Genomic DNA, 22,661 nt, shown 5'->3' with positions numbered 1-22,661 from the left:
GCATATGCTCTCTCGCTGCGCGGGTCTAGCATTTTGACAGCACCGCAACCCCATGCGGCCGGCCATACAACTCAGAGACGAAGACGGGCAGGATACACAAAGAAGCAGTTGGATTGCTCATCACATAGTTACCTAGGTAGGCGCTGAAGACACTGGATAGGACTAGATGAAGCTTTGTCCGCCAGAAGCTTCGTCACACTTTGAGACTTGAAGCCTCTATCGCCACATGCTACAATACTCCTTGCTGCTCACCAGGTTTTTCTATGCCATGATTTATTCAAATAAGCGCCTTGTATGGACAGCAGGTATAACTAGACTTTTAAATAATATACATATGTATGTATATATATGCCTGTCTCTATGCTGCGCCCGGATATCAAATGCCAATTTCTCGTACAAAGAAGCGCGTCGAGCGTCGACCGCTGTCATCTCTATGCCACCCATGCTTTTTGGACCCTCATTACGAACCTCACTCACTCGAAGTTCCACAGCTTCGTCACTAGATTGTCCTGGAACCCAGACTCTGGGTCGTTCGGGAGGAACACCTTCTTGGGAATCTGGAACTCGAGAACGGGAGGCTTCCGGACCTGCTTGCTCATTTCGGCCTCGAGCAACTAGGGGATCGTCAGCAAATTGATACTGTCTTTCGTTGGTCACAAATTTTCACTTACACTGCCGTATGAGTGATCAAGGAAGTCCTCGATGTTGTAGGACTGCTTGGTAAACTGCTCCGACATGATCTTGGCAATCGTCGCTACGTTGGGGTGGTAGTGCGACTGCAGCTGCACGATCTCCCAAAGACAACTATCAATGGCGTGCGTCTCCGCCGGATCAGCCTCGTCGGCCACAAACGGATCATCGACGCCCTGCTTCTCCATGAGCGCCTTGGCCTCCGGGTCTCTCGTCTCCCTGTGGATCATGAACGTGCAGAGTGGGTGCCTCTTGAGGATGTTGTACATCCAAGGTACTACAAAGACGATGGCACTCGGGGGAGCGTTCAAGCTCAAACGTGCCAGTCTTTTAATAAAACTTGCCACCAGCACCGCTGGCAAATGAGTCGATGACAGGAATGTGTCCATCAGCCGGAAGAACCTAGAGCGGTGCTTCGAGTGCAAGATCTCGCTGTCTAGAAGGGAGTAAAGCTTTGTATAGAACGACGGGTAATCGAGGTTGCGCTCTTTGATAAGGTAGAAGACACCCGACAGAGCAAGTAGCGAAATCGAACCGCCCGCGTCGTACGAGTCTGTGAGGAAGTCGGCCAGCAACTCCGGCCGGATGAACCAGGGCGCAATCTCGTTGGACATGACGTCCAGCACCTGCTTCCGCTGCTCTCTTGTCGCTGCAAGCTTGAGTACCGCGAGCCAGGCGTCCTGGCCTTGCTTCTTGTGTTGGTGAAGGGAGTTGACGTTGTGCGACTTCTTCTTTGGCTTCTCGACGTAGAAGTTACCCAGTTCTGTCGGTACGCTGCCGATGTTTGAGAGCAACGCAAAAGCATCATCGAAAAGCTCGTCGTGCGGTAGAGAGCCAGGCGTCTCAGTCAGAGCCCTATACCATGTCAGTTTACACGAGCTGAAGACATATTCCCTCCCACACTTACTTGATGGCCTTCAAGGTGAAAAAGCGAATGTCGTCGTATTGAGTCAAATACTTCTCTACAAACTCGACGCGCGCATCATCGCTGTCCGAGCCCAGAAGACCCGCAACGATCTGCTCGAGAAAGTTTTGAGGGAAGATGTACTCTTCCTTCTCATAGAGGTGCTGGGCCTCGGCCTTGAGACACCGCAAGGCTAGCGTCAGCATTGTCGGCGCCAGATCCTCCTCGGCAAGAAGAGAGACAAGCACACTCTTGTACTCAAAATATCGTTCCTTGAGCCACTGCACAACGACCGCTTCTTTCTCTGGCAGACCCTTCCTGGGGACGAGAGCTCCTGCGGAGAGGAGTCTCACAAAGACTCTGCATAGGGCCACACAAGCCAGGGTCGCCGCCTCGGGTTCATCTTCGTGGGTACTCGTAGTCTGGATCAGTTTTGAAATGTTGTTGTAGTGCTTTTTGGACTCAAGAATCTCATTCTCGAGCAACAAAATCTCAGCCTGAGGGTCGTTGCTCTCATCACCGCTACTCTCCGCTTCCGACTCCGATTCCGATTTGACGCGCTTCTTCAATTTCTCCTTATTGGCAACTCTCTTCCTCTTCAGGCCATCGCCCGAAATTTTGGCGGGCATTTTGGGCGAATTTTCTTTCAGAGTCGCTGGTGTCGAAATCAATCGTGAAGACCAATCTCAAATTTATAGCGGGTCCCGGCGCGATTGGAAATTTTCGAGGTACAGGTAGGTAGGTAGGTAATGGACTGCCTCCGGGGGGCTCCACTGAGAAGACTACCTACCAAAAGGCTACGCCGCAGCCAGGACAAAAGCGCCGAAGACTTCCGCCTCATCACGTGACTGTCATAACGTAACCGAGTTAGCGCCAATTACCTACTGGCCCAATCGAAGGTTTTGTCAAACCTCACCTCGCAAGCTCCGACCTCAAGTCCTTAATACCGCACCCCAGATCATCTCACAATGGCGTCCCGCTTGGCTAGAAGCGCCGTCGGTACGTCCAGACCTTCTCTCCGGATCCTTGACGTGTCAATTGGCACCCCCGAACGACGGCGATGACGACGAAAACTTCGGAACATGGTGGCTAACACGCAGTCCCCTCTTCTCCCTCGAACAGGCGCGAACCTCCTCCGGCCGACCCTTGCTCGCCGCACTCTGCCCGCCATCTCGGCTTCGATTGCCGGCGCCCGTAACGCCTCCAACGTCCCCGCTGAGGATCCCAAGAAGAAGGCCCAGTCCATCGTCGACGCCCTGCCCGGCAACTCGCTTCTCTCCAAGACCGCCATCCTTTCCTCCTCCGCCGCCCTCAGCGTTTACGCCATCAGCAACGAGTACTACGTTGTCAACGAGGAGACCGTCGTCGCCTTCTGCCTGCTTGCCGTCTGGGGCGGCCTGATCAAGTACGGAGGCCCGGCGTATAGCGAGTGGGCACAGGGACAGGCCGACAAGATTAAGGGCATCCTCAACTCGGCCCGCGCCGACCACACCCAGGCTGTCAAGGGCCGCATTGAGGACGTCCAGCAGATGTCCGGCGTCGTTGACATCACCAAGTCCCTCTTCGCCGTTTCCAAGGTACGACTCATGTTGCAACGGATTGCCACTCGAGAGGCAGTTTCCAGCATTTCTCGGACGGACGGAAGGAAGGATGGGCGCTCTATCACGAGTGGACAGAATGGTCGTTATCAGAAGAGCGGAAACAGCTAACGAGTTTCACTAAACAGGAAACTGCTCAGCTTGAGGCTCAAGCTTACGAGCACCAGCAGAAGACTGCCCTGGCTGCGGAGGCCAAGGCCGTCCTGGACTCTTGGGTCCGCTACGAGGGCCAGGTCAAGGCCCGCCAGCAGAAGGAGCTCGCCGAGAGCATCATCGCCAAGGTCACCAAGGAGCTTGAGAACCCCAAGGTCCTCCAGCAGATTCTCCAGCAGAGCGTTGCTGATGTTGAGAGTATGTATTACCCTTTCGACCATAGGCTCCGTCATCGGAGTCTACCACAGCAATTTTTACTGACACTTTGCCCGCAACAGAGATCGTCTCCTCCAAGGCCCAATAGATTCCCACTCACCCTAGAGTCTGACAGCGAGAAGATCTTTTCCTTTGTCCAAGGGGATCCTGTTCCCCTTGCGTGTCAATAAACACCCTGTGCATTAGCCAAATTCAAGAACTTGAGAGAAGAACGCCTGTACCGCTGCTGTTACGTGTGGCGTAAGTGTTTAATTAGGAGAATTGTTCATCCGGCAATCGACTCACCATCATCGACGCTGGCTGCAAGTTTGACCATGGCTGTGTTAAGCATATGATGTTTTCGGTCTATTCTGCTACTTGAGGTTGTCTAACATCTGGTATGGGCATGTTGAATGCCAAGGCCATCTCGGTTGTCATTTTCCGCTCTATATGGCACCCACCTCCGCTCGCAAATCCGACTACTCCGATATTCTCCGCCGAGCATAGCAACGCCCCTTGAGAACGCACTCAAACCCACGTGTGCGTCCACGCTCCTATTGACGGCTGCACAAGCCGATTGATACTAGCTGCAACTTCATCAACATACTCAAATGCAGATAATCAACTGGTGCTGCTCGAAAAGGTGTATCAATCGCAGACTTGCCTTCCCAGACAGAGCCAAAGAAATTACCTATTCACCTCATACTGACAAGCCTGTACGCCCCCTCTCCTCCAGAATTGCCCTCAAGCGATCCCAAAGCTCATGAGCAAGGTCTTGCGAAAGGAAGAGTTTGCTGGATACTGCCGCGAAAGAATCACGTTCGTTACAAGAATTAAAATAAGGAAATTATTCCGTTCAGCAAAAAGGTGCGATCGGAAGAAACTCGAATGAACTCCCACTAGACACGCAATCATTATGCGCTGCGCGCCTTAGTAAATAGGTCGCGGCTCCTCCCACCTAGAATGCACGCCAACCTTACTCTCCGGCGTCCCAGGGGTATTCTCAGTCTTGATATCCGCTGCGGGGTCCGAACGACGTCCACTCTTGCGCCGTCTAGCGCCGTCTCCAGCGATAGGTCCGATCCACTCCCATGCACGACCAACCTCGCCGCTGCGTCCCTCTCTTTGACTGGTTCGAACATTACTGTTTTGCTCGACGACAGCCTTGACTCGGGTCCAGATACGATCTCGCTCGCTGAGAGAATGCACCGACCGCAGAACGTCATCGCGGAGATTGGGTAGGAATAGCCAAGGGTCGTCGATATCCTCTTCTCCGAGCTCCTTTTGCGTTGCAAGTCTGGACAGCACAAGGTCAACAAGCGCGGGGACCTGCGCCACGGTTGCCTTGTGCGACCTGTATTTGCGTTGAATGTAAAAGTAGACCGAGATCAAGAGCATCAGAGATCCAATTGAGAGTCGATGTCTTGCCAGCCCGAGCTTGACTGAACGCTTGATGGCGCAGCCGATCGGAAGCCGAGCGAGAGAGGAGGACGAGAGGTAGGCGTCTGAAACTGAGGTGGAATTGGCCTTTCTACTTCGGGCACAACCGATCTGGTTAGTACACTGGTCAGAATTGGCGTTGACGTTACGGATATACGGGGCATACGGGAAATCCAAAAGCAAAACAAGGTGGTTGATGACTTACGGTACCGCTTCCACTTCCTCTCGGCCCTTGACATCTCCGATAGCGGCAACCCAAAGGTCGTCAAACTCCTGCTTATTCATTTTCTTGCTTCGCTTGGCGCTGATGGCGGCCTTCAACTCTTCTTCATCGATGGAAGGGGTATCTGGTGCCAAGCTAGCCTCATTGGCAGAGTCACCGCACTCGAACTGTGCACGCCTCTCCCGCAACTCTTCGACAGCTTTGTCGGCCACCGCTTTGACTCTTCTGACCTTCTCCCCGTCCGGCTCGCAGGTTGGAGGAAGGGGCACCAGGCCGCCGAAAGACAGCGGGTGCGGCTTGAGAAGAAAATCAGGCTCGCAACGGACGGAATAGTCAGCGTAGCAGTATGCATGCTGTGGGCAAGGCTCGCACTGGGGTTCGGCGAGATGTACAGCCCAGTCGGGAACTGGAACGTCGGCAGGGATGATTTGTGTAGCAGGCCGACCGAGCCCACAGTAGCCGACAGCGACCTTCTCTTGTCGATACCATGCGCCATAGGCTCCGAAAAGTGAGACAGCAAGAGCCCATAGGGGCTTGGAGAGGCTACGTCTCTGGCGAGAAGGCTCTGCGCGACGCGGCGCAATCGCTCTTTCGCCGCTCGCAGCCATCTCCTGTTCCATCTCGAACTGCGCATCAGGAGTAAATTCCTCCCCAGCCTCAACCTCGTAAGACTGCAAGTTCGGAACCTCCTCGCGGAGCAACTCGTTAACAGGAACTTCGAATGCGTGAGACTTCTTCGATGACTTCGGTCGATCTTCAGCGTAATGACCGTCCGTCCGTCGTCGAACACCATCTTCTTGTCTGCTGCTGACAGCATTTATGCCGGTGGTCTTCCTTCGTCCTGTTGGGCTGGCAACGAACTGCGCTGCAGGGCTACCACTCTGAAAAGGGTTCTCTGACGAGAAGTATTGAGACTCCCTTCGATTAAAAAAATCCTCTTCCGATTCTTCTTGCTTGACCTTGGGGATCCTGGGAGTGGCAGCGCGCTTGCGAATAGACTTGGGCGGCTCTGGCTCGTGGTTTGGCTCTGTGTATTGCTCGACTTCGGGTTCAAGCTCAGGCTCTGGTATTTGTGTCTTTGGAATCCGCACCGTCCTCTTAGTCGATCTCACTGACGGCGGTGCCTCTTGCTCGTATTCCTCGCTCTTGATCCTGGGGGTAGCCTTGCGTGGCGATTTCGACCTGGTCGCTCTAGGTGTGGGTGGGGCAAGCTCATAGTCGTCGAAAGAGTCGATATCTTGGGCGCTTCCAGCGTCGATAATGCCCCTGCTCGATCTCTTGGCCCTGGCTTGCTTCGCCAGTATCTTCTTTGCTTGGGGGACGACCTCGTCTTCGAAAAGTTGGAGGAGTTGGGGCTTCTTTGCTGTGGCGGGATACTGGATATCGTGGGCAACCAGGATGGATCGCAACCGGGGCACCGTCAGCGACTTGGAGTCAAACCCCGGCTGGAGATACTCGTAGTCGTCCATATTGTATTTTGGAGTCTGGCAATGTTGGGAAAAGTGCAAGAATAAGGTGCAAAAGAAAAGACGTTGCGCTCAGAGAAAGGCTGCCCTGCGATGATATAGGTGCGGTTGAGACACTATGCGGCAGTGATGTCAAGGGGAGTTCAAGGCAACCTTTGTACTCTGCGCCGTGAAACCTTGGGTGTTGGACGCAAGGAATCGTCTAGCGCAAGCACAAAGATACTATCGCCAGAACAATCGGCCACAATTTCTGCAGCCTTGACAGGTACGCACCAGGTCAGAGCGATGGTGTGTAAGACGCAAGTTTATGCAATGGATGCGACCTGGGGACAGATCTTGATAAAATGATGAAATCAAATCGAAGCCCACTGACGCAGCTGCCCTCTACTCTGGGTGCTGTGGCAACAGGTCATGCGGGAAAAAACACTACCTTGTGTGGGGCGGCAACTACTGTTGGTCCGTTGGAACAGGGGTGTCTTTCCAAGATTACAAGGGGATGGGCTTATTACGCACAGAGCAAGATAGAGCTCGTAGCCCCAGCCACATTACTAATCAACTATCCACTGGGTAGGGATCACGAAGCAGGGATGTCCCAAAGATCTGTGGCTGAAGGGTGGCGACTTTTTTTTCTTCGAGCTAGCTTGACTAGAGCTTGTCGGGCATTTTGAGTGACCAATTCATGTGATTATGATCCTGTCCAACTCTCCAGAGCTCTCCTCCTGACAGCTTGTACACAATGGCGGCTCCTCGGGCTCTTTTGGCCAGGAATCGTTTCGTCTGCCAAACCTGCACTCGAAAGTTCCAGATTCAGGCTCGCCGGTCCTATGCGAGCGCGAGCGCAACATCCCCGGCCGCGGAACCAGATGTCTATGATGTCGTCTGCGTGGGAGGCGGACCAGCTGGTCTCAGCCTTCTCACCGCACTCCGTAAGGCCTAATTGACACACCTAGGCCGCTGGAGTCCCACTGAACTCTCACAGGATCCAACCCGGCAACATCCCGCCTCAGGGTGGCTCTCGTCGAAGCCCAAGACTTGTCCAAGTTACGGACCTGGAACCTCCCATCCGGCCAGTTTTCGAACCGGTGCAGCTCTCTCACCCCCACCTCGGCCCAATACTTGAACACGATCGGCGCGTGGCGCCACATCAAGCGCGAGCGCATTCAGGACTACAACGAAATGCAGGTGTGGGATGGTGTCAGCGGCGCAAGGATTGAGTTCGACTGGCCAGCTGGCACTTCGACGGGGAAGACCATCGCATATATGTGCGAGAACCTCAATCTGACCTCGGGCCTCCTCAGTCGCCTCGAAGAGCTTGGTGGTGTCTCGGTATTCGACGGAGCAAAGGTCGAGAACATCAACTTTGGAGAAGAGACGGAAGATTTGGATCTCACGCAATGGCCTGTCGTCCACCTGTCCGGAGGGAAGCAGCTGCATGCAAGACTTTTGGTCGGGGCGGACGGCGCCAACAGTCCTGTTCGCACGTTCGCCGGCATCAAGGCGCAAGGCTGGGACTATGGCAGGCATGGTGTTGTGGCAACGCTTCAGATGGATGGTGAGGGGTGGGGTGGGGAGCACAACAAAATCGCGTATCAACGCTTCTTGCCCACAGGCCCTGTGGCCATGCTGCCGCTCCCCGGGAACTACTCTACGCTGGTGTGGTCCACGACCCCTAGCAACGCATCGCTCCTGAAGAGCCTTTCACCAAAGGACTTCGTCGCCATGGTTAATGCCGCCTTCCGGCTAAGCCCAGTTGATCTCGAATTCATGCACAAGCAGCAAACCGGACAGTCGGAGGAGCTCGCTTGGAGGTTAGAGCACACCTCATTCGACCATCGGGCGATTCCCCAGCAGGTTATTGGGCTTCAAGAGGGCACTGTTGCCTCGTTTCCCCTCAAGATGCGCCATGCAGACACATACACTGCTGAGCGTATTGCGCTCGTTGGCGACGCGGCGCACACTATCCACCCCCTTGCTGGTCAAGGTTTGAACCAGGGCCAAGGGGATATCCAGAGCCTGGTCAAGACCATCGAAAAGGCCGTCTCCACCGGACAGGACTTGGGGTCAATGCTTTCTCTCGAAGCATACAACGCAGAGAGATACGTCGCCAACCATATTGTACTAGGCGTCTGCGATAAGCTTCACAAGCTCTACTCCGTCGATAGCGGCCCTCTGGTGCCATTACGGTCCCTTGGCCTGAGCGCGGTGAATGCTCTGGGCCCTCTGAAAAGGTTTTTCATGGACCAGGCTTCGACCACTGGCGCGAAGCTTTTCTAATGATGTACACTATGATATGTTTAACCAGTCTCATGTACGCTGTCTATACGTCACAAAAGTGTCGTTGGCGTGATCAGCCGTGCAATTTTTACCTGTAGTTCTACTGTAATATATCAGAAATGCAGATCACTTCATCCTCGGCCAGTCAGGCAACTGAACATGTGTAGTAGACATTTTGCATTCCGTAGGGTCTGCAAGTGTCTTCTAGAAAAGAGTACAATGCGGTATATACGTGGGCGCTGTCTCTTCACTCTACAAGTACACAAAAAAAAAAAAGAGGTTCCTCAAAGTCATTTTGAATTCCATCTTCTGACGCACTCCGCACCCTTACCGATCAACCTCACCTAGGATATTGTTAGCCAGTTGTTTTCTGCTCTATGGTACATGTCGGAACTTACCAAAAACCAAATCCATCGTACCGATAACCGCCACAGCATCAGCAAGCATGTGGCCCTTCGACACATGGTCAAAGCCAGCCAAATGAGCAAAACCAGGCGCTCTGATGTGAACGCGGTAGGGCCTCTCGCTGCCGTCACTGACAACGAAGACACCCATCTCACCCTTGGGGGCCTCGATGGCAGAGTATGTCTCACCAGGGGGGACAGTGTAGCCCTTGGTGTAGAGGAGGAAGTGGTGGATGAGAGCCTCCATGTTCTCCTTCATGGCGGCACGGGGAGGGGGCGAGATCTTATAGTCCTCGACGCGGACAGGGCCAGCAGGCATCTTGTTCAGGCACTGGTGGATGATGCGCAGAGACTGTCTGAACTCCTCCATACGGCACAAGTATCGGTCGTAGCAGTCACCGCGGACACCGACGGGGACGTCGAACTCGACCTGGTCGTAGGCGTCATAGGGCTGGCTCTTGCGGATATCCCAGGGGACACCAGAACCACGGAGCATGACACCAGTGAACGATAAGTTCAGAGCCTCGGCAGCAGACACCACACCAACGCCCTGGAGACGCTGGATCCAGATGCGGTTGTCCGTAAGCATCTCCTCGGTCTCGTCAATACGGTCGCCAAACTGAGTGGCCCACTGGTAGATGTCATCGAGCAGACCGACGGGGATATCCTGGTGGACACCACCGGGACGGACGTAAGCGGCGTGGAGACGAGCACCGGAGACACGCTCGTAGAATTCCTGGGGCACAGTGTTTAGCTGGGATTAAGAACCTCCCCTCTCTGCGATTGTTTAACTTACCATAAGCTTCTCACGCTCCTCGAAGCCCCAGAGGAAAGGCGTCAGGGCACCAACGTCCATGGCGTGCGACAGGACGGACATGAGGTGGTTCAAGATACGGGTAATCTCGCCGAAGAGGGTTCGAATCCACTTCGCGCGCTCGGGAATTTCGACGTTGAGAAGTTTCTCAACAGCCAGTGCGAAGCATTGCTCGTTGGTCATCATGGAAACGTAGTCGAGGCGGTCGAAGTAGGGCAGGGCCTGGAGATAGGTCTTGTACTCGCAGAGCTTCTCGGTACCGCGGTGAAGGAGACCGACGTGGGGATCGGCTCGGATGATCTCTTCACCATTGAGCTCTAGGATCAGTCGCAACACGCCGTGGGCGGCAGGATGCTGGGGACCAAAGTTGACAGTGTAATGGCGGATCTTTCGGTCCTCGACGGACTCCTCGGCCTTGGAGAAGACGTCCTGGTCCTTCGGTGGGGTCAGGCTGTAGTGGTCCTCAGCGCGAGAGAAATCGGCAGAAGTAGGAGTGAGTCTCGTGCCCTGGTATTCGGAGGAAGCATCGGCGTATCGACGCAGGCATGTTGTCGAGAACGGGCGGGCGGCGAAGGAGGTAGCTGCGGCCGGGCGCAGACATAACCTCTTGGCGCTGTGGCCAGCGAGTCGGTAGAGGCCTGACATCGCGATCGTAGAGTGTGGAGACGGCTTCGAAAGAGGTCAAGGAGATATGCTGCCTCCAATTGAGCCTCCTTGTTATGCCAATGGCTGATGGCCGGCTAGGATGGATGGAGGGGATTCGCCTTCGAAAGTGTGTAGTGTGGCCGTCATGTCCCGAAAGCTCGAATGCATCGATTCAAAATGGGGCTTCGCTGATTGGCTCTGGCGGAGCGAGGTTTTGCCGCAGCCCTTGGCCGCGTACTGTGCACACTGTACCAAGCACGGTCCACGCTACATGACATGGATGCATGCTGCCTGGGTTGAGTGAGAGCCTTTGCACCGCGCTCAAGTTGCAGCTGGTATCAAACGAGGTGAGCGGAATAGTCAGCCCCATTCTTGCTGGTGCACAGCGCATCTGTTCTGAGGTGTTGGTCCATACGAAAACCGTCGCCACAGATGCAGCTCCCCCCCATGGCTTTGATTGACCGATCGAGAAGCTGATTCAAAGCTGCAGATAGCATCGCGTTACTCTCACCGTTGAACGTTGGCGGGCCCAGAACTCCCCCAGGAGTCTTCAAAGATGCCATGGCCGTTCAGCTCTTCCAGCCCAGGAGGATCGCCTACACCCAGCAGAACAGAAGACGGCTCTCGGTCTAAGTCTACATCATGGAACGACCTCCTTCCAAAGCCTGATCCTCCCCTACAGGCTGCGAAAGAGTGGGCTCCGGTGTTCCTGACGTCGGTCGCATCACTGGCAGCCTTTATCTTCTACCAGTCTCGCTTGCGGAGGTTTCCCACCGCAGGTTATATCCAGCCCAACTTGTTCAGGAAGCGGACTTTGCTAGGCCGGGTCACTAGTGTGGGAGATGGTGATAACTTTCACCTGTACCATACACCGGGAGGGAGACTGGCTGGCTGGGACTGGCTAAGGAAGGTTCCCACCACGAAAGCTGCACTGAAGGGGAAGACTGTAAATATCCCAAACTCGGATTTGAAACCCGGCACTGATGATGGTATTAGATACCAATACGTATGGCCGGGATTGACGCCCCTGAAGGTGCCCATTTCGGCCGGCCGGGCCAGCCAGGGGCTGGGGAAGCTTTGCAATGGCTCAGGAACTACATCCTCAACAAACGCGTTTGGGTTCGCCTCCACAGGCGTGATCAGTACGACCGTGTCGTTGCGACGGTGCACGTCAGACGGTTTCTCTACAAGAAAGACGTCGGCCTGGAAATGTTGAAGCTTGGCTTGGCAACGACCTATGAAGCGAAGTCGGGGGTCGAGTGGGGAGGGGCCGAAGAAGCGTATAGGGCAGCAGAGGCCAAAGCCAAGATGAAGAAGTTGGGGATTTGGAACGGGAAAGCGAGCCACTTTGAAAGCCCTAGGGCCTACAAGACAAGAACCAGTGAGGCAGAAGGCAAAAAGTCTAGTTGGCTCTCTGGCTGGCTATGAAAATGTCTAACGAGCCGCACTTTTGCCAATCAGACAGTAGCTGATCATGGGAAAACAGACCCTAAAGTCAAAGCTATTGGCACCAGTGGACCATGAGATGTCACTGAGGACTGATAATAATTGAAACCTCAGGGATGAGGTCAATGAGATCATTAGGGCGGTATCACTTTTTAGAGAATAATTGCATATGTACATATGCCTCTTTTCCATCATGCTGTTGCTGATTGGCTGGAGATCTCCCTGACTGGCACCTGCCACCTTCACCGTGCTAACAACCTCCCTCACCCCCTGTGTTTGACCTGAACTTGGGCGTATCAGATTGCAGTATTCGTACAACCCAACCTCGATGAATACTCGATCTCATCAGAACATCTGGCCTGCTCGGCAAACTCAGCATTGAGCCACGAAGATTAACTGGCCTCGATCTGGATTCTTTGCGCTGATTTTGTTTTCCTCTGTACGCCCCTTCGAACAGAACTTGCACACTTTTCCGGACCGCTCTCATCGGCCATCCTCCGCCCAAGATGTCGCTTCAAGTCCGAGGTCCAGACTTCTCGGTGACGAAGCAGAAGGCCCTTGAAGATGCGAAAAAGATGCAGGCCGCGGTGGATGATGAGGTGACAAAAGCTGGGCAGGACAAGCCGCCCTATCTTCTGAATGAACTCATTGGCAAAGGAAGTTTTGGGCGCGTTTACAAAGCAACCGATATCAATACTAGCATGCTGGTTGCAGTCAAGATTATCGACATTGAAGAAAGCGACACCGTCAACCCCAAGCTCGCCGACACGTTCAAAGAGTTCCTAGCCGAGGTCAATGCCCTCAAACTTCTCAGCGACAGCGGCGCCAAAAACATCAACCATGTCATCGACGCGTTACCTGTTGGCCAGTCCATGTGGATGATCACCGAGTACTGCGCCGGCGGAAGTGTGGCGACGCTCATGAAGCCTACAGCTCCCGGTGGCTTGCAAGAAAAGTGGATCATTCCTATCCTCAGGGAGGTTGCTGAAGCCGTGTCCTGGGTTCACCGGCAGGGGATTATTCACCGTGACATCAAGTGCGCCAATGTGCTGGTCACTGAGGCTGGCGGGGTGCAGCTTTGCGATTTCGGAGTCGCTGGCGTAATTGAGACGAAGTTCGACAAGCGATCAACCTTCATCGGAACCCCTCACTGGATGGCACCAGAACTTTTCGACCAGTCGACATCGTATGGTACCGAGGTTGACATTTGGGCGTTTGGCTCCATGGTGTTTGAAATTGCTTCTGGTCTTCCACCGAATGTCATGGCCGGCATCGACGTTTACCAGCTCGGCAACTACATCAAGGCGCACACGCCACGGCTTGAGGGCGACCAGTACTCCGATAGACTGAAAAATCTGGTTGCCTACTGTCTCGAGGAGGATCCCGCCAAACGGCCGACTATCGAACAGGTCCAGAAACATCCTTATATCGCCAACACGGCCCAAGAATACCCAGCCTCGTCACTAGCTCTGTTGGTCAAAGGTTTCAAGCTTTGGGAATCGCAGGGCGGCAGCCGTAAATCTCTGTTCGCCCCTGGTGGAGCTCAGGGCATGTCTGGCATGGACGATTCTGACTTCTCGTCTACTGCGATGGCGAATGACGAGTGGAATTTCAGCACGACAATGGCATTTGATCAACAGGTATTCCAGAACACAGATGCCCAGGCAGTCTACGATGTGTATGGCTCAAACGTGGATTTCGACCCTGGGCTTCTGGGTGAGATGTCACGAGCCAAGCCAAAAGCTCGGAGGAGACCGCCGCCTCAGCAGCTCGCCGCCATGAAGGTCCCATTGGAAAAAGTATTTGACCCGAACACGATATCCAACTACGAGGATAATTCCAGGGCATATTACGGCAGGCCGATACCCCCGCCGACTTCGGACCTTCCTCTGCGAGACGATTCTCTCCAGTCGACGGCAGTGAGAGAATCCCTCATTGATCTCGATGCCTCGCTGTCCGGCGGCGATCTCGCCAACTTTGTGGACATGGACACTATTAGAGCTGGCGGCCCACGCGTGTCTGTTGACTACCACATGGGAGATGAGCCAGATTTTAACAAACCGCCTTTGAGCGACCCGGCGGATATGAACCCGAATAGGAAAACACAGGACTGGAAGTTTCCTTCCATGGCCCCACCGGCTTCAGCGAACCCAGAAATGTCCAGGTTTCCCTTCAACGAGGATCGTCCGTTTCACGAAGACCGATCTTTTAGCGAAGACCGTCCCTTCGTGTTTCCTGCCCTGGAGGAGGATCGCTCGGCACCGAATCCTGCATCCCGCCCACAGATGTTTCACCACCAGACTGAACCAGTTCCCGCCCCTTCTTATGGCAATGACTTGATGGCCCCCCGACCGAATTCTCAAATGAATAACCGGGAATCCACTGGCAGCTTGATTGACCTCGACGAGCTTATGGTCCCAGAAACAAACTATCAGAACAACCGCGTGTCAACCGGGAGCCTAATCGACCTCGACATGGGCCTGGCCGACCCGATGCCGGAGCTCACTCGTCCCTCTACGGCCAACTCAGATGCCGCTTCTGTGAGCGGCTCAGACATCGGGATGGCAAACCCCTTCGACTTGGAGCGCCACGCTTCCTTGTACGTTCCCACAACCAACCGGGAGCCGTCCATCTATGTTCCAGCGTCAAATCGCGAACCATCCATCTACGTGACGGCATCCAATCGAGAGCCTTCTATCTACGTTTCGGACGACTCTGACTTCGCTTCGAAGATTCCTCGAGATGAAGACCTCAGCCTTGCTGACTTCTCTATGGCCGAGCCCGGCGCTACCGTTCGGCCGTCAAACGGCCAGAGTGGATTAAGGTTGAACACGCATCGGTCGTTCAACAGCGTCAACAGCGCCGACTACTCGGACCCTGAGTATCTGACTCCACAGCAGGCCGCCCTGCCGACTCTGCCCCTCGGCGGTCCGCGCTCAACGGGTAGTCGGGATAGTGGTATCCTCCCCTTACCGCCGCCACCTGCGCCGCCATCGGTGGAGGTCATGCAAGGTTCGGCCAGCGCGGATGCCGTGAAAGAAGAGCTGAGGCGGATGGCGATGAGTCTTGGCGAGCACCTCAGTCATGCGAACCAGTACCTTTCAACGCTGCCGGTGCGTAAGGGTGGAAGACAAGATTTAATGGGAGAGACAAACTGAAGGACTGTCAGCGTGTTTGAAATTGTTTTATGTACATGGGCAGTATTGACAACATGGCAAGTAACTTTGGTTTTCTTGGGATGGCGGCGTTCAGGCTCATCAATTGTTGAAGAGGAACGGGCATGATGATTCCGAGTTGGATGATAGATGTGCCCCACGAGGACACTACTTACTAGCTTTGTACGAGACCACGGTCATATGTTGTTATTTGGTAATGTCATCATTTCCCTCTGACGATGCTATCTCTGTGCGATTGTACCCTACGAGAAACCAATCATGTCACCCAGCAGCAACGCGCGGTACTTTTCCGTCGCTTCCTGCAGTTTTATCAGTACAGCGGCGGAGAGCATTTTGACATCGTTTTCCTCTCCGCCGTCGTCGCCGCGCGTGCCGCTGAACACTCCGCTGACCCATTCCTGCGTCTCAACAACCTCGCGTGGGTGCGCCTCGCACAACCGCCGCATGTCCGAGACCTCATTGACCTCAAGCAAAGCAGCTAATGCAACAAGCAGCGCGTGCGTTCCGGGGACGTCGCCGTTGACGTGGGCGCGTACGCCAAGGAGCAGATCCCAGAGCTCGGCCGTCATCTGGGGGAGAGCCAGCGTAGCGGGACCCGCGGCGTGGATGATGACGGCCAAAGTCTTTAGATAAAGGGAAAGAAGGTACGGCTGGATGAAAATTCCTGATCGGGTGGAGTGGGATCGCAGTGCATGTTGGAAGCGAGCGGTCAGAGGGAAAAAGTAGGATGTGGCGAGCATGGAGGCCGTCGTGTTGGGAATGGCGCGTATGCGGGGTTTCTTGGAGACCTTGGGAAGACGAGATGTGAATGTCGAGAGTTTGAGGGCATCAGGGCCCGTTGCTGCGTCTGCTGCACCAGCGGCTATGGGGGCGACAAAGGAGGAGATCAAGGAGTTGGCGATGGTGTCGAGGGCGTTGGCGGGGATGGCCTTGAGATTCGACGCGGAAGGGAGCTGATTTGATGGGGGCGAGGGATCGAGGTATAGCGACTCCATCCTCTCGGGGAGGCGCTTCGAAGGAAACGACGCGGCGGCGGCGTGCTCCGAGGTGTCGAAACCGGCGAGCTCGCGGGCGCTGAGGCCAAGAACGATGAGGACCGACGCGCGTTGGGAGATAGAGTAGTCGCCGTCGAAGAAGGTCTTTGCAAACCACTGGCCCATCTTCTGCGGTTGGGCGACGATGACAGCAACCATGCCCTCGAGGCGGAGCTCGTGGAAGCTCTCAATCTCGAACTTATCCTCGAGTCCAACAAGGAGAGTTGCAAGCTCGTCGGTATGGGACGAGACCTCGGTGCCGAAGTTGGCCTTTCGACGAATCAGGGGCGGTGCTGTAGTGAGGGCGAGTTTTTGTTTATCGTAGTTGTCGGTGTCCCGTAGGTAGCTGATGAGGTCGCGGATGTAGACAGGAGCTTTCGGCTTGTCGCGGCGGACAAGCGTCGCATCCTCGTCCGAATCTTCAGCATCATCTGCGGTCTTGGCGTAGGGAACGAGGCCTTCGTCTTCGCTCTCTGAATCCGAGACTTCCTGGATGATAAACTTGGAAGAGGCAGTTGCTGTTAGCTTCGGCTTTGGCGCAGGCTTGGGACGAGACGCTTTTGGCGCCGGCTGTTGCGTCTTCTGTTCCCCTTTGGGAAGGGTGATCAAGGGGTCAATGGGTCCTGTGTTGTCCAACGTCTTGGTGAGATCTTTGTAGAACTTGGCTTCATCGGTCGCCAGCTCTTCCGTCTTGAAATCCAACTTCTTGTCGCTCCCGTCGACGAGGCTGGAAAGCGCCTCGGCAATGACCATGCCCAGAAATCTGACTTTCTCTTGTGAGGCGCCGATTCTGTTCGAGACCGTGTTCAAGTAGCTCGAAGACCGCATCAGCATCCTAAGCTTCAAGGGTGACAGCTTGTTCACGTAGCTGGCGCTCAGGAGCAGGACTTGGGCATGGACTTGGTTCCAGTCAGTATGTACTTAGCAAAGGAGTGCTAACCAGTCTCACCTTGCTGTTGCAAAATGGGAGAGTGCTTGATGTAGAGTTGGTCGCCAAACTGGTGAAGGCTTTTATCAAAGACAAGGGCAACGCATTCCCTGTCTTGGGCGAGTGCAGCCAGCACCGCGCGCCTTATGCCAACGCCCTCGCCAAGACCAGCACCGGTTGAGTTGGTTAGCCAGGAGATCAGATGGGCTTTTCGACTTTCGTCGTTAGAAACCACTTTCTCTATGACGCCTGCAGCAGCCGATATCGCTGTATTGGGCACCAGCAACTCCGCGTCGTTTAGCTGGTTGAGGAACGCCTCTGATAGATGCTTCAAAACGGCAAAGATCACCCTCTTTTGTTCGAGCTGGGAAAATTGGCCGAAGATCTTGAAAAAGCCTTTGCGGCTGTCCTCAGGTCCGAGCAACATATCTCCGACGATTTGCTTCATCAGGCTGTCTGGAAAAAATGTCAGCGACCTTGTTCAAGCTCGGGAGATCCGATGCCTACCAGAGTAGCCCAGACGAAGAGATCGTGTGAATATTTCTGAACAAAGCTTGGAATCATCAGACGAGATGTCACTCTTAGCCCAACACACGACGCTCCTGCCCAACCACGTGCTGTACTGCTGTCCGTCTGCGATCCAGAGGCTGTCTTTCGAGGTTCTGTCAGGATTGGCGATGGCATCTGCCTCGCTTGCAATGGAGACAAGCCTTCCGCCGGCAACCAGTGCCGTAAACTCGTGCGACAATGGCCGTCGACTTGCTGCAGAGTCTAGTCCTGAGCTGCTTGCAGTCCACAGCGCAGCGAGATGCTTGTCGTTACCCAAGACCGCTGAGCAAACCTCGAGGAGCACATTCAAGTTGAGCACTAGGTCCGGACGCTTGATTTCCTTGGCGCTAGCTTTGGATTCCTGGATCAATGCCTTCATGCGCGTGATGATGGCGTTGAGACCCGTAACGTTTCTCAGACATTTCAACAGCAGCTCGACATCCCCCGGGCTGTCGGCGTCTTGAATGCTCCGTTTTCCAGAAGTCTCTTCCTTGAGCAATGGCCAATAGTTGGGAACGATTTCCGTAACCAAGCACTGGATAATCTGCGCGGCCTCAGGGCTCGGCCTTGCAACTTCGAAGCCTGCGATGTCAATAGCGCCTTGGTCGAGGGACTTGAGAACGGCTGTAAGGCTGTCATAGTCCGGTTGGTTCTTCAGGATTTCCAAAACAGCTCCAACGGTAGTGGCGCCAGAGCTATGCTTAATAGTTTCTTCGGGCTTCTTGCTTGGTTTCGATTCTTGCCAAAGAGGCTCCTCGGGCCTCGCCTTCAAGTAGGTCTTGCTGACTGGGGTGAAGAAGTCCATCGTTTTAAATCGATTGTTGAGCATTGGATGGCGGTACTAACATGTTGTGTGAGAAAACGATATAGAATCTTGTTTTACTCATGTGCGGATTGGGCGTACTGGATACCGCTGTGGGTGATGTTCCCTTGAAGCTTCCTCTGCCTCGGTACTTCATTACTGGGTATTAGGATTATTGGGAGTTGAATTGTTTCCTTCTGGAAATGAGTACCTACAGGCAATGACGAACGGCAGGCTTATTTCCGCTCACCCCACCATCTTGCAGACACCCCCAGCCATGCCCCGCCTCGGATGCTGATAAGACTTTGATATCGGTGTTCGTGCACGGACGCGGCTTCTAGGCATCTTGTCGGTCCCCTCTACCTTACCGAAGCTGAGCTTCAACAAGAACACAATCCCGACGATCATCTCCCCCCTGCTACCATTTGCAAGCGTTGTTGGCTTGATTCCCGCTGAACATGGCTACCGAATCTCCAGTTCCGATAGCCACTGGCTCATTTTCTACCACAATTGTTGACGAAGCGAAGCGATGGTGGGGGTTTCTCTCCGACACCCTCAATGGCTTGAAGTATCCATTTGCTGATTCTGGCTTGAATCAGGACCTACCTCGACAACATCCGCAAAAACCCCGGCCCTTTTAGTGACCCCGATGTTGCTGGAACAGAAGAAGCCTTCGAGCAGTTTGATAAAATCAAGGTCTTGTGAGTCGAGGAACAAACATATTGTTTGTGCCTGCTTGCTGACAGAAGTTCGACAGGGTCATGTTCGTGATTGACTCCCCGAGTACGAAACATTGCAACTGACATATACCAAGCGGTGCTGGTGGTCTAGGATGCGAGATCTTGAAGAACTTGGCCATGTCCAAGTTTAAAGACATACATGTCATCGATATGGGTAGGCAGGCATTGGCCCGCTTCTGGAACTCTAGCCAAGGCTAATGGCTGTACTAGACACCATCGATATTTCGAACCTCAATCGACAATTCCTCTTCAGGAAGTCCGACGTGGGCAAGTTCAAGGCCGAGGTTGCGGCTCAGTTCGTCATGCGACGCGTTAAGGGCGTTAATATCACGGCCCATAATTGCGCCATTCAAGACTTCGACCACGACTTCTACAAGCAGTTCCAGTTCGTGATTTGCGGCCTGGACAGCATTGAAGCCCGCAGATGGATCAACGCGACGCTCGTTCAGATCGCCGAGGAGGGCGAAGACCCTGACTCCTTGATCCCCATGATCGACGGAGGCACAGAGGGATTCAAGGGACAGGCTCGAGTCATTGTACCCTCGATTACCTCGTGTATCGAGTGCCAACTGGACATGCATGCGCCAAGAGCTGCAGTTCCCCTCTGTACCATCGCCTCTATCCCCCGTCAACCCGAACATTGTATCGAGTGGGCTCATGTGATTGCCTGGGAAAAGGAGAAGCCATTCCCCAAGTTGGACAAGGACGACTCTACCCATGTGTCATGGCTCTACCAGAAGGCCCTCGCCCGGGCCCAGGAGTTCAACATCGCCGGCGTGACGTATGCTCTTACGCAGGGGGTCATCAAGAACATCATCCCCGCAATCGCGTCTACGAACGCCATCATTGCAGCAGCATGCTGCAACGAAGCATTCAAGCTTGCCAGCTCGGCCGCGCCGACGCTTGGAATGGAGGAGAACTACATGATGTACTCTGGTAACGACGGAATTTACACGTACACCTTCAAGCATGAGAAGAAGGACGACTGCCCTGTGTGTGGACAACAGTCGCGGCCCCTAGAGGTCGACCCCCAGAGCACGCTTCGGGATCTCCTTGACTCATTTGCTGTCCGTCCCGAGGCTCAGCTCAAGAAGCCGTCGATCAGAGCCGACAATAAGACTCTGTACATGCAGTCCCCGCTGAGCTTGGAGGAACAAACACGGCCCAATCTTGAGAAGACTATACTGGAGCTCGAGTTAGAAGACGGGCAGAATGTTCTGGTGACAGACCCTGCATTCCCTCTCCTCCAGTTCAACTTCTACTTGCGGTTCAAGACCACATAACAGGACACGGCGCCTTATGAGTAATGGTGGATGATAATGAAAGCATGTGTATCTCCTGGATATGAGAAACATACGAGGCATGCTCACACAAAAGAAAGCAAGCGACTAGAGGCAAATGGACGAGAATAAAAACCGATGACATAATTAACTTTTTTCTTGCCATTGCCAGCCAACCCTTACGAACCAGAAACGACGGGATATCTATAGGTATGGTACATATGCAGTGAACCTTCATCTAACCATGTTGATGACCTGCTGCTCAAGACGCATGCACCTCGTCTTGAACTGCTTAACCGACTCCAAAAACAATTCATCGCTGTCCCACTGTCCGGTGCTCTCGATGGAGAAGATGAAGTGATCCCGTACCCGGCCTAGCTTGACCTTGCCCTCGAACTCGGGGTGGCGCAAGCACTCGCGGCTGACTGTATCCTTCATGGCGTCCTTGACAACGGCCTTCTTCTCGCCCTCTTGGCCCTCGAATCCGCTACCAGCGACAGCAGCCTCCTTTTTCGTAACCTTTTCGATGCCGATAACACCCTGGGGGAAGCACTTGGCAAACTTCTCGGCGTCCTGACCCAGAATCGGACGCGTGATGGTGATGGTGGGCATGAGTCGGTACGAGGCGGTGGCAACGGGGGAGAACTTTGCGTGGTCGGCGCCGATGCCCTTGTGCATGTGCATGTCGAGCTCGATGCACTGACCGGGCCGCAGCTTGGCGACGAGGATGTCCGGGTTGACAGGGCGGATGGCGTCCTCGCCCGAAAAAAACTCGAGCTGGCGGCCCGTGGGCACGAATTCAATGTCTTTTGCGTAGACGCTCGCGTTATGGAAGGCCTTGTCCGGGTCGGTCTCGCCGGGGGCGGCGTCTGAATTGCGAGTGCACTCGATGCGCAGGCGTAGCTGGACAGTGTTGTAGTCGAAGGAGCCCTTTCCTCCTTGCTCGGGCTTGCGGTACCACTTGAGGAACTTGTGGATGCCTTCGGGGTTGCCGGTGAAGGGGATGAGGCCGAGACGGTGGGCGAGGACCTCGTCCTGGATGACGGAGGTGTTGTTCTCTATGTAGACATTCTCTATGGCGATGGTAGGGATCTCTGCGATGAGGATGCGGCGGAAGGCGTTGGCGATGGAGGCGTCGACACCAACGAGGGAGAAGGAAGCCTCATGTTGGGCGTTGTGGTGAAACTGGACGCGGAAGTTGGAGGCGAAGCGGTCGAGATCCCACGAGTGGTCCTCGCCAGCGTAGGTGCCCGGGTAATCGGTCGAGCTTACATCGGTGACGGTTTCCTTGTTGACGCCGACTATCTAGGACGCGATCTCGTCAGTACTCGGGACTCAATCGCATTCCCTACGACTGCCTTCACTTACCCTCCGCCGATCGAGCTCGGCTTGACTGGGTGTTGAAGAGGGCGCCATGGTATGGTGTGTGTGGTATGGCTGGCAATTGCGAAAAGTTGCGATCGCGATGAGTGGGAAATAATTTTTTGACGGACCCCTCTATCCAGGTACCTACCCATACACCACCGAGACTAGGTATGGATGCTGATACATGCACATCCCACAATCTATCGCCACGCCCTCTATGGCTCAGTGGAGCTCGGACGCTTCCCTATTCGTCATTCCACCAGTTCAGATCGACCGGCAGAGAGGATTACACTGAACAAAATTACATAACCTTGAAAGCCACATTTGGTGTTTCTTGAAACCACCCTTTAGTTTTCATCAAAATGAAGCGTGCAGCTGCATGGCCACTTACAACCTGTACTAAAGGCGTACAACGAGGCGATGTACGAGTGTTGAGACCAGCAATCCTTCTCCCATTGGCGACTCTCCGTCATGACTCATGCCCATCGTTCTTTTCGCCTCTCAATCTATCAGAAGTTCGCTTCTATAACCCTGT

At 54.3% G+C, this 22,661-nt stretch overlaps 10 protein-coding genes across 10 annotated transcripts; 5 read left to right on the top strand and 5 right to left on the bottom strand.

Annotated features, from left to right (window-relative positions):
• Positions 1-473: 473 nt before the first annotated feature.
• Positions 474-2,223, bottom strand: CH63R_00428 (CBF/Mak21 family protein; the record flags this gene model as incomplete). The annotated part of the gene is made up of 3 exons (XM_018295403.1): positions 474-614; positions 672-1,545; positions 1,598-2,223. 3 exons carry the CDS (start codon positions 2,221-2,223, stop codon positions 474-476), a joined length of 1,641 nt encoding a protein of 546 aa, XP_018163765.1.
• Positions 2,224-2,562: 339 nt separating this feature from the next.
• Positions 2,563-3,649, top strand: CH63R_00427 (ATP synthase subunit 4; the record flags this gene model as incomplete). Its single annotated transcript, XM_018295402.1, has 4 exons — positions 2,563-2,593; positions 2,717-3,171; positions 3,321-3,543; positions 3,624-3,649. 4 exons carry the CDS (start codon positions 2,563-2,565, stop codon positions 3,647-3,649), a joined length of 735 nt encoding a protein of 244 aa, XP_018163764.1.
• Positions 3,650-4,470: 821 nt separating this feature from the next.
• CH63R_00426 (Sister chromatid separation protein) lies at positions 4,471-6,672 on the bottom strand (the record flags this gene model as incomplete). The annotated part of the gene is made up of 2 exons (XM_018295401.1): positions 4,471-5,074; positions 5,186-6,672. The coding sequence occupies 2 exons, from the start codon at positions 6,670-6,672 to the stop codon at positions 4,471-4,473; spliced, it is 2,091 nt and encodes a 696-aa protein (XP_018163763.1).
• Positions 6,673-7,405: 733 nt separating this feature from the next.
• Positions 7,406-8,943, top strand: CH63R_00425 (Ubiquinone biosynthesis mono0xygenase COQ6; the record flags this gene model as incomplete). The annotated part of the gene is made up of 2 exons (XM_018295400.1): positions 7,406-7,595; positions 7,649-8,943. The coding sequence occupies 2 exons, from the start codon at positions 7,406-7,408 to the stop codon at positions 8,941-8,943; spliced, it is 1,485 nt and encodes a 494-aa protein (XP_018163762.1).
• A 327-nt stretch (positions 8,944-9,270) lies between these two features.
• Positions 9,271-10,806, bottom strand: CH63R_00424 (NADH-ubiquinone oxidoreductase 49 kDa subunit; the record flags this gene model as incomplete). The annotated part of the gene is made up of 3 exons (XM_018295399.1): positions 9,271-9,287; positions 9,342-10,083; positions 10,144-10,806. The coding sequence occupies 3 exons, from the start codon at positions 10,804-10,806 to the stop codon at positions 9,271-9,273; spliced, it is 1,422 nt and encodes a 473-aa protein (XP_018163761.1).
• A 556-nt stretch (positions 10,807-11,362) lies between these two features.
• On the top strand, positions 11,363-12,234 carry CH63R_00423 (putative endonuclease LCL3; the record flags this gene model as incomplete). The annotated part of the gene is made up of 2 exons (XM_018295398.1): positions 11,363-11,752; positions 11,803-12,234. The coding sequence occupies 2 exons, from the start codon at positions 11,363-11,365 to the stop codon at positions 12,232-12,234; spliced, it is 822 nt and encodes a 273-aa protein (XP_018163760.1).
• A 524-nt stretch (positions 12,235-12,758) lies between these two features.
• CH63R_00422 (Serine threonine-protein kinase nak1) lies at positions 12,759-15,410 on the top strand (the record flags this gene model as incomplete). Its single annotated transcript, XM_018295397.1, has 1 exon — positions 12,759-15,410. One exon carries the CDS (start codon positions 12,759-12,761, stop codon positions 15,408-15,410), a length of 2,652 nt encoding a protein of 883 aa, XP_018163759.1.
• A 260-nt stretch (positions 15,411-15,670) lies between these two features.
• Positions 15,671-18,768, bottom strand: CH63R_00421 (Telomere length regulation protein; the record flags this gene model as incomplete). The annotated part of the gene is made up of 3 exons (XM_018295396.1): positions 15,671-17,361; positions 17,412-17,846; positions 17,898-18,768. 3 exons carry the CDS (start codon positions 18,766-18,768, stop codon positions 15,671-15,673), a joined length of 2,997 nt encoding a protein of 998 aa, XP_018163758.1.
• A 431-nt stretch (positions 18,769-19,199) lies between these two features.
• CH63R_00420 (ThiF family protein) lies at positions 19,200-20,764 on the top strand (the record flags this gene model as incomplete). Its single annotated transcript, XM_018295395.1, has 5 exons — positions 19,200-19,279; positions 19,341-19,442; positions 19,499-19,524; positions 19,573-19,635; positions 19,692-20,764. 5 exons carry the CDS (start codon positions 19,200-19,202, stop codon positions 20,762-20,764), a joined length of 1,344 nt encoding a protein of 447 aa, XP_018163757.1.
• A 231-nt stretch (positions 20,765-20,995) lies between these two features.
• On the bottom strand, positions 20,996-22,177 carry CH63R_00419 (RNA polymerase Rpb3/RpoA insert domain-containing protein; the record flags this gene model as incomplete). Its single annotated transcript, XM_018295394.1, has 2 exons — positions 20,996-22,066; positions 22,130-22,177. The coding sequence occupies 2 exons, from the start codon at positions 22,175-22,177 to the stop codon at positions 20,996-20,998; spliced, it is 1,119 nt and encodes a 372-aa protein (XP_018163756.1).
• Positions 22,178-22,661: the final 484 nt, after the last annotated feature.

The sequence above is a fragment of the Colletotrichum higginsianum genome, chromosome 1, assembly GCF_001672515.1.
Source record: "Colletotrichum higginsianum IMI 349063 chromosome 1, whole genome shotgun sequence".
NCBI lineage: Eukaryota > Fungi > Ascomycota > Sordariomycetes > Glomerellales > Glomerellaceae > Colletotrichum > Colletotrichum higginsianum.
Note: the sequence above shows the minus strand (reverse complement) of the source record. Positions and strands in the feature narration are given on the sequence as shown.